At 37.9% G+C, this 15,922-nt stretch overlaps 1 protein-coding gene across 4 annotated transcripts in view; it reads left to right on the top strand.

Annotated features, from left to right (window-relative positions):
- Positions 1–15,922, top strand: part of LOC102221046 (citron Rho-interacting kinase-like) — a 64,330-nt gene that overhangs the window by 18,327 nt on the left and 30,081 nt on the right. For all 4 annotated transcript variants that reach the window (XM_005802116.2, XM_023342177.1, XM_023342178.1 and 1 more), the window contains exons 5-15: positions 357–527; positions 684–737; positions 889–942; positions 2,387–2,527; positions 4,205–4,330; positions 5,746–5,841; positions 6,260–6,376; positions 6,588–6,697; positions 6,924–7,098; positions 9,347–9,544; positions 9,641–9,694. In XM_005802116.2, the coding sequence (XP_005802173.1) occupies positions 357–527; positions 684–737; positions 889–942; positions 2,387–2,527; positions 4,205–4,330; positions 5,746–5,841; positions 6,260–6,376; positions 6,588–6,697; positions 6,924–7,098; positions 9,347–9,544; positions 9,641–9,694 (1,296 nt within the window). The remainder of the gene's footprint in view (positions 1–356; positions 528–683; positions 738–888; positions 943–2,386; positions 2,528–4,204; positions 4,331–5,745; positions 5,842–6,259; positions 6,377–6,587; positions 6,698–6,923; positions 7,099–9,346; positions 9,545–9,640; positions 9,695–15,922) is intronic.

Genomic DNA, 15,922 nt, shown 5'->3' with positions numbered 1-15,922 from the left:
AAGCCACATCAAAACAAATAATCCCTGTGCAAAATACAGAAAACTTTTGTTTTGTTCCGAAGAGTTTTTGCGGCGCTAGTGGCTCGTATTTTTTGTACAGCAGGCAGACAGGAAGGAGGGCGAGGAGGACATGCGGCAAAGGTCGCCGGGACCGGGAGTCGAACCCGCGACATCCGTGTCGAGGACTAGGGCCTCCAAGCGTGGGGCGTGCTAACCCCCTGCGCCACCACAGCACGCCCCAAAAATACAGAAAACTTATCTTTAAATTAAACAGTAGTTTATTACTTCTGTACTCAAATCTCTTCTGTCAGCTCTCCCACCGTGACTTATTTGTCGTTTCCTTTGCTGTTGCACAGGAGTACCAGGCTCAAGTAGAGGAGATGCGGGTTTCTATTAGGCAGCTGGAGGAGGACCTCTCTGCCGCCCGTCGCCGTAGCGACCTGTATGAAGCAGAGCTGAAGGAGTCTCGACAAGCCAACGAGGAACTGAAGAGGAAGGCTGCAGACCATCAGCACAGGATTCAGAAGGTCTTCACCGTCACTGAAGCTGTTCATGATTCAAAAGTAGAAACAGGAAGTTGTGGGCTTTTTACCATTTTAAAATGGGAAAATATTATAATTAATGGACATTGTAATAATAAGTAATTGTAGTCATTTCTCATAATCGTTCCTCTGTCAATACAGGCCAAAGAGCAGGGCAAAGCAGAGGTAGAGGACATGATCACCAAACTGGAAAAGGTAGATTAAGAAGTTGCCACAGTTCTGCCATAAAAACTGTCTGTTGTATTTGCTAAATATTAACGTTTAAACATTAATGGGTTTTTTTCTATAGAAGCTTTGTAAAGGATACGGGATTCTTTTCATATCTAAATGTCTGCTTTGTTGTTAGGCGAGTGCTGAGCAGCAGGTGAAGATCCAGGATCTACAAGAGAAGCTTGTGAAGGTAGAAAACTTTAAAAAGAATAATGAATAATTTATAGAGGCTTGTCATTTCAAATGCAGGAGACAGACGTTTTACCATTTCAGATGGGTCTATATATATTACCTCTTCACCTCTCCTGACCTCGTTCATTCTGTGTCTCTCTCCTGGAGTCTGTTTCTTATTAACTGTCTGCTTAGAGAGCTATCAAGTTGTCTTTCTGAATACACTGAGGAATAGAAAGGTTCCTCTTTAAATGTGCTGAATTAGATCATTTCGTCCTAACTGCCTTTTGTTTGAAATGAATATTTAAACACCTCCCATATAGTTAAAAATAAAGGAAGTCCTGCTGACTGTACTAGTTCCACTCACAGATCATTTCACAGTTTCCCCATGTTATAAGTGAAATAATCTGCCAGTGGAACAAGTACGTTTTCATCAATATTAAGGAATTTCTAACTTAAAACAAGCTCCTATTTCTTGTACTTGTAAGTTAGCTGTCTTGTTTCAAGTGTTCTAAGATATTTTTGCACTAGAAACTACTGTATGTAGACCAAAAATATTTGGTAAGATTTTGTGTTTTTGCAGTGAAAAGGTTTGAGTGGTGACGATTCTTTAGTAAGTTATCTAAGATAAGATAAGATTTATTTGTCATTGTCATCAACAAATTACAACGAGATTGAGATTTGCTCGACTCGAGTTAAGATGCAGGTTATGTGTATATACGTAATATACAAAGATAAAGAAGTAAATAGTACAAAATGAGAAATAAATAGACATCAGAAGATGGTTGCAGCGCCTGGAGGTGTCGCAACAGAATTTACATTTATAACAAAGTGGTGTCAAGAGCAGAAGTTCTAACAACCCTGAACAGGAGCACCTAGTTTACATACTTTAGATCAACATTAAATTCTTTTTATTCTTTTTCTCTTTCCTTTGGTTTGCTATTTTGTTTGTATTTCCTTTTAAATCCTGTGAAGCACTTTGTATTGCCTTGTTGTTGAAGATGCTCTATATAAATAAAATGTTACCTTTAGATTTGACTCTGGAGAAACCAGTTTATTAAATAATCAGCATGTGACACTTTACTTGTGTAATGGGTTTCTATCAGCAGTGTGTGTCAGGGCTTATTATAAAGAGCTGGTTGATGTGATGTACTGTGTTAAATCATATTCTAAAATGAAGACTTCTCTGTTTGATTTGATGGGGCGTAAATATATATTATAGATATACTGTATGAGATACTTATATGAACTTTACTAGTTCATATAAGTGGATGTGGAAACGCATCAAAAATTCACCTGAATAGTTTTTCATAGATCCATAACCAAAATAATAATTCAAGATTGAAACATATAAAAGAAACAAAAAGGCAAAGTTAAAATTTAATGAGAGTAGGTAAACAAAGTAAAGTTAGTGTTTAAAATGGCCTGTATAGAGACATCAGTGAAGTTCTTTTCTTTTCCAGACGTCAAAGGCCAGTGCTGAGGCCACAGACCATCTTCAGAGCATGAAAATGGCCAAAGAGCGCCTGGAGCGGGATCTGGAGAGGCTGCAGAACAAGGAGGACTCCAGCGACAGCCTGCGCAGACGTCTCCGTGAGACGGAGGTATGTCTCTGCTGCGCCTCTCTGTCAGGATTTATGATGGAATAATTTATTTGGCCACATAAGAAAAAAAAAAACAACTCTGAAGGTGTTGGGTAAATAAATCTGCTGCAGGACGCCACAAAGCACAAAGAGGCCTTATGTTCCCAAGACGACAAGTTGTTGCACCCCCTGATGAACATTTGTGCTGCGACTTTGTTGTAGCATGTCAAAACGTCTCTGTGTTTGAACAAGTGCTTGGATTTCTTCATCAGTGGACCTGATTTACTGAATTATTTTGAGTTAAAACAACATGGTGACCTAATTATTTCATTCTCCTGAACTTTAATGGGATCCGTGGGACGTGGAGTGGCTCTCAGAAGTGTGCCTCGCCTCACCCATTGTAAATCTCAGATTTTTGGGATGTAAAAAATAATACCCTAATTAATTTTAAAACACTGTTTTTCATGTAATATCACATTATTCCTATTTCACTTGTCTGAATGCAGACATTTTGTAAAGGGTAGCTATGTTACCCAGTAGGTTAATTGTGATATAAAATGGCATTATGTGGTTGGAAAACACATCAGTGACGTGCGGTGAGGTTATTAGTTGGTGAGGCACTGACTTAATCATAATCATAATCATATTATTGTTTACGTAAGGAAATTTCGCGCATGCCTACAACGCTGCAGGGCAAAAACACTGTTCTGCTACATGTCATGCAAAGCCGCGCTGCCGCCGTAGAATAATTCCGTTAACTTAATCCCACTTGGACATGTAGATATTATTAATTTCGTGCTGTACTCCACAGCAAAGGGAGAAACCGTTTGCTACACCGTTTACAACGAAACAAACAAACAAAAAAAAAAACACTCAATTATTTCCCACACAGAAAGCAGAACATTCAGTCTGATGCAGTAATATGGTTTTAGGCTTAATGTTTATTTTGTGATTATTAATAAGTGATTGCTGTGGTAAGAGGAGAAAACTATAAATATATCGCTGCACTTGACTTTACTGTATGGCTAGCTCCATGGCTAGCTCGCTGTTACTGTCTCTTACTCTGCAGTTGTGGAGTCACAATGTCTGGGATCATGAGCGCCCCCTGCCATGAGGCAAGAGAACTGCCTGACTCACCTCGAATCTGTTCTCTGCCGTTTCTGATCGCTCCTCAGCACAGGAATCATGTTACACACACAGTTGGTGACAAAAAACTCTGTACATTATATACATAAGATAAATTATGGAAAACCAGTTTATGTATTAAGTGTTTTTTAGCCATTTTATCGGCGGCGTACAGACAGGAGGAGCATGCTACCATAGAATGGCAGCCAGTGCAGTTAGCAGAGGTTGATCAATCCCAGGTGAGGCTCAGCTCGCTGCTGCCTCAGCAGCTGTGCTTCCGAGCATTTGAATGGGAAAATGCGAAAATTCAGCGATTTTGAAGAAAAAATAATCAAAATTGGTTAAGCTAAATGAAAAATAAATACTTCACAGTACAAACCACAGGGTGAAAATAGCAATATAAATGATTTTATCATTATATATTATTTTTCCATAATGACAGGTGAGGTTCTGCCTCACCTGCCTCCCCTGACCACACGTCACTGAAACACATAATACTACCCCTTTTAAATAAAACATTCCCTCATGTTTTTGTGCATATCTTTGTTTTTTTGTTTGCGTTCTTATCTTCAGGATGGAAGGAAGACTCTCGAAAATCAAGTGAAAAGGTTGGAGATTGTTGAGCGCCGTGAGACTAAACTGAAAGATGAACTTCAGAGCAAATCCCAGCAGATTCAGCAGATGGCAGAAAAGATTCTGGTAACTCAGCTTTTATGTGTTTGGCACTTATAGAGGAGTCAGAAAAGCCACAAGCGGAATAAAAGCTTGTCGTCTTTTTCTGGAGAGCAGATTCCTTAAAATCCCTTCTTTGGAACTACAAGTGGCATGCTGAATATTGCTTTCTACTTCTGGCATAAAATAGTCTCAACATTTTACTGTTGAGACTATTTACTGTCTCAACAGTAAATATTAATAGTAATAGGTTCTTAAGTCTTAAAATCTGACTTAAGGAAAGTCAGAGGTTATAAAGTTATCTCTTTCTTCATGATTGAAAATCTAAAGATGCAGTAAAAATCCGTCAGGTTGTTGGTGGAAGAATATCTTTAAACAGAACTTTAAAAAATCACAGCATGTCTCATTTGCTCCTTTATGTAACAGAATTTTGATTCACGCCATAGGATAATAAAAAATAATTTAAAAGAATCTCTCATTTACTCATCTATAATGTTAGTAAATCATCTATATACATATTATGTCTCTGCAGGAACCTTAAGCAGCCTTTATCTTGTCACTACTGTTATTATTTATATCTGTGAGAGAGCAGTTAGTGTCACACAGCTCCAGAGATCAACAGTATTTCACTCCTTAAAAAACACAATTGATTAAAGAGTTGATATTTTAGACTCTTTAGCATCTTATGTTAGCATTTAGCACCGTTAACATAATTACACTGTTAGCCTATTTAGCGTGGTTAACATTACAAACTGTAAGCATAGTCTCGCTGTATGTGTATTCCCTGTTTAATCAGTAGAGCCTTACTTTTTCTGTGAGGATTCTTTCTAAAAGGTTCTTAACATGTTTCAGCTTCTTCTCTCTTTTTATTTTCCTTTTAACAGCCTCACTGAAACTTTCCTTTGTCGCAATTTTCACACCGAGGTGTTGCTGTTAGCAACCTGTTTGCACTATGGTGCAAAAAATCAGTCTGCTGATCACTAATCAAAGCCGATCAATAATAAAAATTTTCCTGTTCCAGTCACCATCTAGCTACAGTAAGTCGATCTGTGCTCTTCATAAGACCAATAAAGAATCCATCAAAAAGGAAAGGAGTCCATGTTTTGATAAAGAGGTTTTATGAGCTTCCTTTCTTTCTCAGTTGACAAACCGAGAGCCCTGCTTTTTCCAGCATACAGTTATGAATACTGTCTCCTGTCAACAATGTTTTATGAAGGCTGCTGCCAAAGATGGTGCAAAGAAAAACTGTCCATGTTCATTTTGAAAGATGACTACCTTCAGATTTCTAAAATCACAAGAAATTCCCAGCGTAAGAAGTGTGTAGAATATTTTCAACAACAATTAAAAGCTGCCATAATTAGAGTCTGTATAAAACCCAATTCACTGGGTTAGTCTGGAGGTGCCGTTTGCTGCTTTCGTCACTCGTTTGTGTTTTTGTGTAGGAGTTGGAGGAGAATCTGCGAGAGACCCAGTCGACTGCCCAACGGCTGGAAACCCACCTGAAACAGAAGGAAAAGCTCTACGAAGACAAAATAAAGGTTTGGTCACCAAATACATCAAATCCCATCCCATAGGCATATCAATATTAACTTTCAGGATGTGAGAAGTTTACCAACACTTATCATTAGCATTGATGTGGAATTATTTGGGGATTTTAACAATGCATTTCAAATGTTTTTCATTAGATGGAATAATCATACAGCATACAACTTCAATGACTTGCACTGCAAAACATAACCCTCTCAAAACAAGTTAAAAAATAAAAAAAACTTACTGACCCTATTCTAGTTTTTTAAAATGATGAATGTCTGTACACCTCTCACCGTTACTGTATTTTTATTGTCCATATTTTGGCTTTATGCATGGAAAATCTACACCATGTCATCTTCACAACGTTCTCTGTGCTGCTAAGTGACATCCTGGTTGTGGTTCTGTGGGCTGGCTGGCATTGAACAGGTGCTGGAGGCTCAGATGAAGGCGGACATGGCTGATAAGGAGATGCTGGAGTCCAGTCAGAGCAAATATGAGGAGGAGGTGCGGGAGAAGTGCAGCATCATCAGTGAACAGAAGGCGGTAAGAACTGACCAGCTGGCAACCGCGCAGTTCTCAGGCTTATTTTAACATTGATCGTACTGACACATATTTTACATTTGGAAGAAAAAAAAAAATCTTGTTGCACAACAAAAAAAATGAGCCTGACACAAATTTGACCTAAATGCAACATATGCAGAACTTTCTAAATGTCAAATTGAAACATGTTTTTTTTGTTGTTGTTGTTGTTCAGACCATTAATGCGATGGACTCAAAGATGAACAGCCTGGAGCAGAGAATTGCAGAGCTGTCAGAGGCTAATAAACTGGCAGCTAACAGCAGCATCTACACCCAGAAAAACATGTAAGCATCCATGTCTTCCACCTAAACTATTAAACATCTCAAAATCTTCCTTTACCAAAGTGTAGGCCGCAGCTTTTCACGCCACTTTTCTGTGAAGAGTGAAGGAAGCTTGTGCACAGCCTTTAATAAATCACATCCAGCAGCTACTGCGACTGATTTAGATTGTGCCTCTGCTGCATAACCTTCTGTTAAAGCGCTTGCTCAGATCAATGTGTGATCGCATCAGGAAAGCCCAGGAAGAGATGATCTCGGAGCTTCGGCAGCAGAAGTTTTACCTGGAGTCTCAGGCCGGGAAGTTGGAAGCCCAGAACGCCAAACTGGAGGAGCATCTGGAGAAAATGAGTCAGCAGGAGCAGAGCAACAAGAGCCGCGTGCTGGAGCTGGAGACTCGGCTCCGGGAGGTGAGAAGATATTTAGGGGGAGTCAAATGTGAAGCTGTTTTATTTAGCAGACTTTTTCTCTCTCCTCTTTTTTCTTGTGGTTGATAAGTAGATGTAGGATTGAACATTCTCTCTTTTAGTCTTGCTAGTTATTTTGCAGTATTTCTTCTGTGATTTTTGAGTTTAAGTAAAAGAACAATTTAAAGGGCCAGTATTATGTAAAACTGACTGAGCTTTACATCATGTTGCAATGTTATTCCCTCATCAAAAACATGCCTGGATTGTTGCCTTGATTCTTTCATGTATAATTAAAAAATCCTTGAATCTCCCATGGCAACCATTCAGCTGTGCAAACACATGGTGGGTCCTAGCCCCGCCTTCAGGGTGCAGCTCCTCATCAGAGCTGCAGATTATAACCTATCTAGCTTCCACCTCACAGAACATCCCTCCACATTGCTCCCCCACTCAGCTCCTCCAGACTAGTCAGCATAAAATAGCAAACACCTGGTGGAACTGCACATCAGCTGAGCTCATTATAGGAGCGACTGCTCAGTCCTACGCTGCTAAAAACATTGTTACAGGATTTATAGAAGCGCCATGTTGTGATGACTTCCTGAAGGTAGAGCTTCAGAAAGAGCAGGACTTTTTAAAGAGACAGGGGCCCAATTTAAAGGCGTTAAATTGCAAAGTCATATTTGATATGTACATCATTTTTATAAAAAGTGACTTTAACATAGTTACTTGATTCTGCTATAAATACCACCATGTGCCTTGAAAATACATAAAACTGCCCCTTTAAGTAAACTTCATGGACTGTCCTTTTGAATTGCAAAGCTGAGCTCCCATTTGTGTCGATCTGCTTCTAAATAGCGGAAACACGCCTGTGTTATTGCATCATCTTAGCACTCCATGACTTTAACTTTTACATTTATTAGTTTAATATCCGATGTTAATAAGCATCTGGTGTACAGCAGTTGCTGAAAGTGTAGCTCATTAAAATGAGAGCTGCTGTGTTTTTTTATAGGAAATTATCTCAATTAACAAGAAAACTTTTAAACAATTGTTGAATTTCCTGTTCAATCAACCAGATTTATTTTTATTTTTTTTAGCGCTTGAGCAAGGATGAGAAGCACCAGTCGGACTCTTCTAGCTCATATCTGATGACTGGTTATATAAAGCTCTGCCCTGACAATAGCCATTTAAACCAAACCTGATCTTTTTGTTCTCAGCTACTGATCATCACTTGTGTACGTTAGGTGCCAGGGAATGTAAAACAGAGACTAACTCAGAGTTTTATTGTTATTCGACATCCACGACCAAGTTATAAAAATAGTGATAGAAAAGGTAATCAGAGAGTTGCAATGTGTAACTGTCTTTAGCATTTATGGTAGCAGTTAGCATAGCCATGATTAGTAAGACAATGCTAGCTAGATTTTTGAGACGTCTGAAATCTTTATCCTGGGTCTGAAGTTCACAAAATATTACTAACTTTTTCCAAATTCAGTCAGTCGCTATAGACAGAAGCTGAATGCTCCAAAGACTTAGAGAAACTTTGCTGTAATATGTTTAGCCTTCCTGCTATCTGCTAAAGTCTAACTCCCTGAAGCAGTGACACACCTGTTTCATTTATACCTTTCAGGCATCCTCAGACTTTATTTTTAAGATGGCTAACTTTGAGTTAGCAATCCTGTAGTAACTGTGATAACAAAGATTATTGTAGGAAGAACTTGTTGGTGTTTAGGTATAGTGTGTTAAAAAAATTATCACTGGCCCTTACTGACTAGGGCCAGTCAAGCTAAAACTATGCTAATTCCAGACACCAGCAGATTGTTCAGTGCATCTCTAGCTTTTTAATTCTATTTTAAATATCTACTAATCAGTTAATTTAAGTTACTTTAGCTAACCAGTTTGCTACTGTTTAGTGGCGCTCCCAAAGGGGGATCAGGAAGGCCATGGCCCCCTCTTGAAAAAAGTTGCCTCATCTCAGAAAATCATGTTCAGGTCATAGGAAGGCGTACAGAGTGTCTTCTTGACTCAAGACAGAAATGTAAACCCAATAAATAAGGAAACGAATGTACAAATAAAAAACATTTTTATATTGACACATTTGTTATTTTATTTTTTAGTCTTGGCCCACATTACATTTTTTCTGGTCATGAAAATTTTCTAGAGGTGCCACTGCTGCTGTTTGATCCCTGTGGAAAGCTTTGACAGGTCAACATGCCTCTGACTTTCAGCTGCAAATGAGGGGATTCATTTTCCCATGTAGATCGGACTGGAGAATGAGGAGCAAAAGCTGGAAATTAAGCGCCAGGTGACAGAGTTGACCCTGTCGCTGCAAGAGCGGGAATCTCAAATTACCAACCTCCAGGCGGCTCGCCACGCTCTGGAGAGCCAACTGCAGCAGGCCAAGACCGAGCTGGAGGAGACCACTGCAGAGGCCGAGGAGGAGATCACTGTTCTCAGAGTAAGGAAGGCAGAAAGCAAAGAAGGATTCTCTAAGCTTTGGTGTCACGTCATTTTTGCAGTGATGTCTCCCTGTCTCTCTTGCCATGTTTCGTAGGCACACAGAGATGAGATACAACGCAAGTACGATGCCTTGAGAGACAGCTGTGCAGTGAGTTGCTCCTTTTTTATTTTTTCCTGCCGTTTCATTGCTTCTTGTTATTGACAGCTTTCCTTCCCTGAACACCTTCTGAATCATCACACACAACTTAAATAGCGTGTTTAAGTTGTGTGTGCAAGAGTCAATGCAGCTCTTGCACCTTTTTTCTTCATAATATATCACTTCTCAATAACATACTGAAATAATCTAACTTCACGGAAAACTTTTAGTATTCCGCTAATGTCGCAAAAACACAATTTTACGTTGCAGTGGGTCCATTCAATAAGAAACGCAATTTAAATTATACGGGAATAATTAAAAACATGCCGCGCCTCCAACTTCTTCCTGTCGTCTTCTTCTTAGTGGTTTGCACCAGTGGCAACATCTGGATGTTGATCATGTGACTCGTGTGATGTTTAAAAATAAAAAAAAAGTTTCCTTTCCAGTTATGTGAAATACAACCAAATAATAACCTCTTCCTAGCAGCAAAACATTTAATCAAAAAACTTTTTTTTTTTCAAAATCGATGTCTCCATTAAGCAAATTTACTTTCGAAATGTCAAATTAGCAATAATACATTCAATGGAAACGCAGCTGCTGAACCTTTTTCAGAGTAATAAAATTAAGTGCAAACATTTAAATTGTATTATGAATGCACTGTTTTTTAGGGCAATACAAAATCACTGAGGCTTTTTTAATTTATTCATTGTTATTTCAAATGCTATTTTAAATAAATAAATTCTCAAGTTTATTCATTGCTGTAGTGAAAGTATTGAGTATTTTATCAAGATTAACTGAGAAATTATAGAAATGTGATAACCGGTGATTCTTCGTCTCCAGTTTTGGACTGCAAATATAAATTTCAGCTCATTCATTTTTCTCTTAATCAACTTAAATTTTGTATTTGTTTTTATAATTAAAGCAGATTAATATCTGCTTTGAGAAGATAATCCTTAATTTTAGGAGCAGAAGCCAGGCCACACTGTTTGTGGGTGTCCACTCAGTAAAATACGACTTAATATAATTTTCAAAACCAAAAAAAATCACAGAGTTGACGTTTGAAGCCATTTTTAGCATATTATGCTAGTGAGTGGCATGGTTAGCTTCACTGATGGTAAGCTAACTGCAGAGTGTTACCTTAAAATGAACCACATCTTACCTTAACTATGAGTTTTGCAGAGGTTTGCTAATATTTCTAAATGAGGCTGAAAGCTCAAAAAGATAAAACGGAGCAGCTTTTTTGTTATGTTAGCAGACTTCCTGTTAGCAGACTTCCTGTTAGCAGACCTCCTGTTAGCAGACCTCCTGTTAGCAGACTTCCTGTTAGCAGACTTCCTGTTAGCAGACCTCCTGTTAGCAGACCTCCTGTTAGCAGACTTCCTGTTAGCAGACTTCCTGTTAGCAGACTTCCTGTTAGCAGACTTCCTGTTAGCAGACCTCCTGTTAGCAGACTTCCTGTTAGCAGACTTCCTGTTAGCAGACTTCCTGTTTCACATCGGAGGAACTACTGCTGTATTTCAGCTGACATGCAGAATTACATTTTCCTTTTAAGAAGCTTCTTACATGGGGTTGCATGATGTCAGAAAGCATCTCAATGTTGTTGGTGAATATTGTGATTATATTATCCTGGCTTTTTTCTATTTTTTGTTCTTGAATTATTTGAGACTTGGCATCTTATCTACTTAAAAATATCTGGTCTGCATCAAGGACTACCCATTAGTCAAATTATATTGGAACTTGAGTACCTCTCAGTTTTGTGATCCGCAAAACTGCATAGTGCTAGTCTGAGTTACTTTGTCTGTGACACACTTTAAAACAGCAGAATTGGAAAATAAATGATCTTCTTTCAAAATAACAGGATGGATAAAATTATGATCTGCCTCCAGGATTATCCAAAAGAACCACATTTCCTGTTTTTATAAACGTTTTTATGACTGTTGTTTGGATACACATTCAGTACATTAGACAAAGTATTCATACTATTTAAAACTTTTATTTTTTCATATTAACACAAACTTTTGTTTATTTTAATAACATGTTATGTGAAAGACAGACAAAAAATAGTGCAAAATTGTAAAATTGAGAAAAAAGAATAAATTTGTAAAAATATTTTCACATGTAGAAATCTTAAAAGTGTGCCATTTACTGTGACGCCTAAAAACCAAAGGCAGCACAGAAGGTACTTAAATAGTTCGTAGGGTCCACCTGGGTGTTATTTTAATGTCAGTATAAATCCAGCTGGTTTATTAAAGAACAAACTGCATCATGAGTGCAGCAAACTGGTCAGGGAGAAAGTTGTTGAAAAGTTTTAAAAAGCTTAATACAAGCTTTCAGCTTCTCATGGAGAATTGTTCAATCCATCATCTGAAAATAGAGGAGGCACAACTACCAAAACATGGCTGTCCACCTAAACTGGCACTGCAAACAAAGAGAGCAGTAGCCAGACAACTATTGGTCCTGAACTCCACACATGTGGATTTTCTGAAAGCACGGTAACAGGAAAGCCATTGTTGAAAGTCAGCCATAAATTGTCCTGCAGTTTCCAACAGCCATGCAAGAGACAAGAGCAAACAAAAGGTGCTTTGGCTTCATGAGACCAAAAATGAACTTTTCGTCCCCAAAACACAAATGCTGTTTACTAGCCAGAGCTGGCCCAAGGCTGGCTAGGGCCAACCAACCATCATGGCCTCCCATCAATGTCTGGATTTTAACACAAATGAAATAATTTTTAAAGTTTTAGAATTGTTTTTCAGAATGAGACCACATGCTAAAGAAACTGAGTTGAAGCATACAAATTTTAAAACTATGGCACAATAAATGAAACGCATAAAAATAACTTTTGAACTGGCAGCTGTGCGACCTTCTGTTCATCTGCAAGCAGCGATTATCTCAGAAGATAATGCATCACTGAACCGCTGGGAACATCATGTTTGCTTTGCACTCAGGGACAGTTTGTTTAAGACAAAGTTGTAGATTATATTCTCTACATTAAATATGACATAAAAATGTTAAGCTAAATTACTATGAACAAGAACATGAATACTTTCTTTGCACAAGATTCCAAGTGATGAGATTTCATTAGCACTGGCACGGCTTGGAGTGATATCTCCTGCTCTCATCCTGGGTGAACATTTTCAGAAGTGCTTCATATGACGGAGCCTCTCCACTGACACTTTCACATCCTCTTTGTTGTAATTAGCACAGTTACATGAAGCATTAAGGATAAGAAATGTTTTTGCCTGCTGATATATCCTGGCTTAATCAGCAGTTGATTTAAATTCTCCCTTCCTTAAGCTCTGATAGAAATCTAGTATTACAAATAAACAATGTCTACCTTTTGATAAAAACATGAAGGTGATTCCACAGTAAGGGAGCCTGATGACTGACAGCAGTCTTCCACTGAGGTTTTAGATAATATGGAAAATCCCCTAAAAAATCACACAGTTATTGTTTTTGGTTCACTTTCACTCTGGGTTGTTTGATATTGACAAAAACGGATTAATTTGATGATTTTTTTTATGGCTCCAAAACACACACGTTTCATTTCACACACAAATCTTAATTTCAAAAATTGGACATTAGAGAAAATATTCAACAGATTACATTAGCACAGCTTTTTATTTGGTTGAAAGGACTGTTGCTAACTTTTGCAACTATTAGACATAATATTGTCTGGAGTGATAGTCTTGGTGCTTACATTTTCTACAAAGTAAACATTAGATTTCGTCTTAAACTAAACATGGTGTTGTTGGACCAAAACATGCAACATTAACGCTAACAGAAATCAAAAACAGGACAACAAGTTGTATTCTCGGTATGTTTACGTGGAATTTTTCTTAAATTCAATTTTCAAAACTTCGAGTCGTAACAGAAAATGAAAAGTAGTGAGTAAGTAAAACTAAACATAAAACACTAGGTGCTTTACAATAAAAATAACAAAAAATCGAATATGTCAGAAGAGTGTAAGGTGAAGACGGAACAAAGGTAGTGATGTTTTTGTGAAGCATGTTTAAAAAACCAGAACATGTAGTTCAGAGTGCCCTGTCAACATTAGTGCCCTCGTCTGTTGTCATGGAGACTGTTTTGTTTCTAGAGTGACCATGTCAGCACCTCTTTCCAACCTCGTGTAATATTGTCACCAGTTTTTCTCCACAAAGCATTATGTCTGCAAAGAGTAACGGTGCAGTTAGTCGACAGGAAGTGGAACAGGATCTCCCACGGTAACCGTTTCTCCACAACGTTGGCAGATTGGGCTGGTTTGTTCCCTCCTGAGGCCAAACCTTCTTCACTCGACTGATAAAGACCTGCGTCTTCCTACACGTTCTGAACAATGTGACAGCAAATCTGATAGCTTGTCTGCAAGTTCATCACTCTTTCTTCAGACGTTCCATTAGCTGAACAGTCACTGTTTTTGCAGTGTGACGTGTTCTGGATAATGCAGGATAATTCCTCGCTGTTGAAAAAAGAATCTAGATAATGTGATAAATTACACACCCTAACTTCACACTGCACTTTTCACAGCTGATCAACCCACCTAAACAATGTAATGCAGTTACAAAAGTTGCTTGCTAACAGAGCACGTTGCTTTATGTTCATGTGATTTCCATTACAAATGTGTGCAAAACACAAGTTCACAATTGAGGTTTTTCCAATAACAAAGAAACACAATTAAAATCACATGCAAATAATCTTATTTAGGCGAAAAGTCACTGGAAAGCAGGCCGTGCCATCGTCCTCCTGTCACTTCCTGTTGTCTTCTTTGTTGTGATTCCCATTGCGGTTTTGCAAAAATAAACAAATTTAGGAAGGGCCAAAAAAAAAAAAAACACACCTCATCCAAGCACCAAAGAGATTTTCTCAGGACTGTTATGGTTCCATTAAGCACATTTATGTTTGAAATGTCAAATTGTGCAATTACATGGTCAATGGAAACACAGCTCGACATGTGCTGCTGCCACAAAGACACAGAGTGATGTGTTTCAAGGATTTCAAGCTTTCAGATCACATCTCTTTCTCCCGTTGTTTCATTTTGCTCCTGAATAGTCTGTCTGCTTTCCCACTTTGAGAAAACAGTTTTTTTTTTATCTGCTCCAGAGTTCAGAAGACAGAAGGAAACAAACTCTGGTCCATTTAAAGCAGACCAAGCAGTTCTGGAGACACACCTTTAGGTATTCTGAGTCATAAGTAAATTTTGTCATCTGAGAGCAGAACGCTCTATGGGGAACTGTGAAGAAAGAATTTACATTTCTCATATATTATTAACGGGAGGCCAGAACTTTACAGAAGCAACATGATTTCTCCATTAACCTTTTGTCTAAGGTTGCCACATTTCAAGTGGAAAAGTAAAAGCAGGCCTGTCACTACTTTTACTCAGCAGACAGCAATCTCCTGCAGCACTCTGCATCAGCAGAAGTTATTTTTAAAAAAAGATGGTCGCAAGAAGTATTGAGATACATATTTAGTATTTTAAGGGCTTTTTAAATTGTATTAATTAACATTATAAAAAGCTGAAAAACTAATGTTAATAGGACAGAATAGACAAATTCAGATAATAGGCAGATGCACATGCAGATTCACTCAAAGCTAAAATATAATAATAAATATAAGATTCCTAAGACTATACTGTATAGTCTGGACAAAATTACAACCTAAAAATGACACAAAACAGTAGGATAATATAAAAATGTGTTACTAACTGTATTCGGTATTTGGCTAAATATATGAAATATATTTGTAAATGCTCCATTTATCATTAATTAAAGGCAGCTACAAACACATGGGTTTTTAGCCTTGATTTAAAGGAGCTCATTGTTTTTAGCTGTTTTGCAGTTTTCTAGATGTTTGTTCTGGATTTGTGGAGTGTAAAAACTATACATTTATTCAGTTTTCATACATTGTTGAATGTAAGTAGAGTTTCCATCATTGTGTTATTAACCTGTCTTTATTTATTTGTCCGTATTTAGAATACAGAGTATTTACTCATCAATTAAAGGGTTATTCTGTATTTTAAGAATAAGTGGCAGCCCAGCTCTAATCAGATTGCTCACATTTTGCATCAGTTGAAAGTGTTTTTCTGAACTTTTTCAAATCACCCAGACATTAAGGAAAGACAAGGACATGTTCTAGTCGTATACAACAAATCTGTCAAAACCTCGTCAGTTCAAAATAGAGGCTCCATTTTGAGTTTGGCAATAGATTACCGTACTTATCAATTCCCTGCTTAGTCATACTCAGAGGAAG

Source organism: Xiphophorus maculatus, chromosome 11 (genome assembly GCF_002775205.1).
Source record: "Xiphophorus maculatus strain JP 163 A chromosome 11, X_maculatus-5.0-male, whole genome shotgun sequence".
Lineage (NCBI taxonomy): Eukaryota > Metazoa > Chordata > Actinopteri > Cyprinodontiformes > Poeciliidae > Xiphophorus > Xiphophorus maculatus.
The sequence above is the reverse complement of the archived record's forward strand: the minus strand, read 5'-3'. Positions and strand labels throughout refer to the sequence as shown.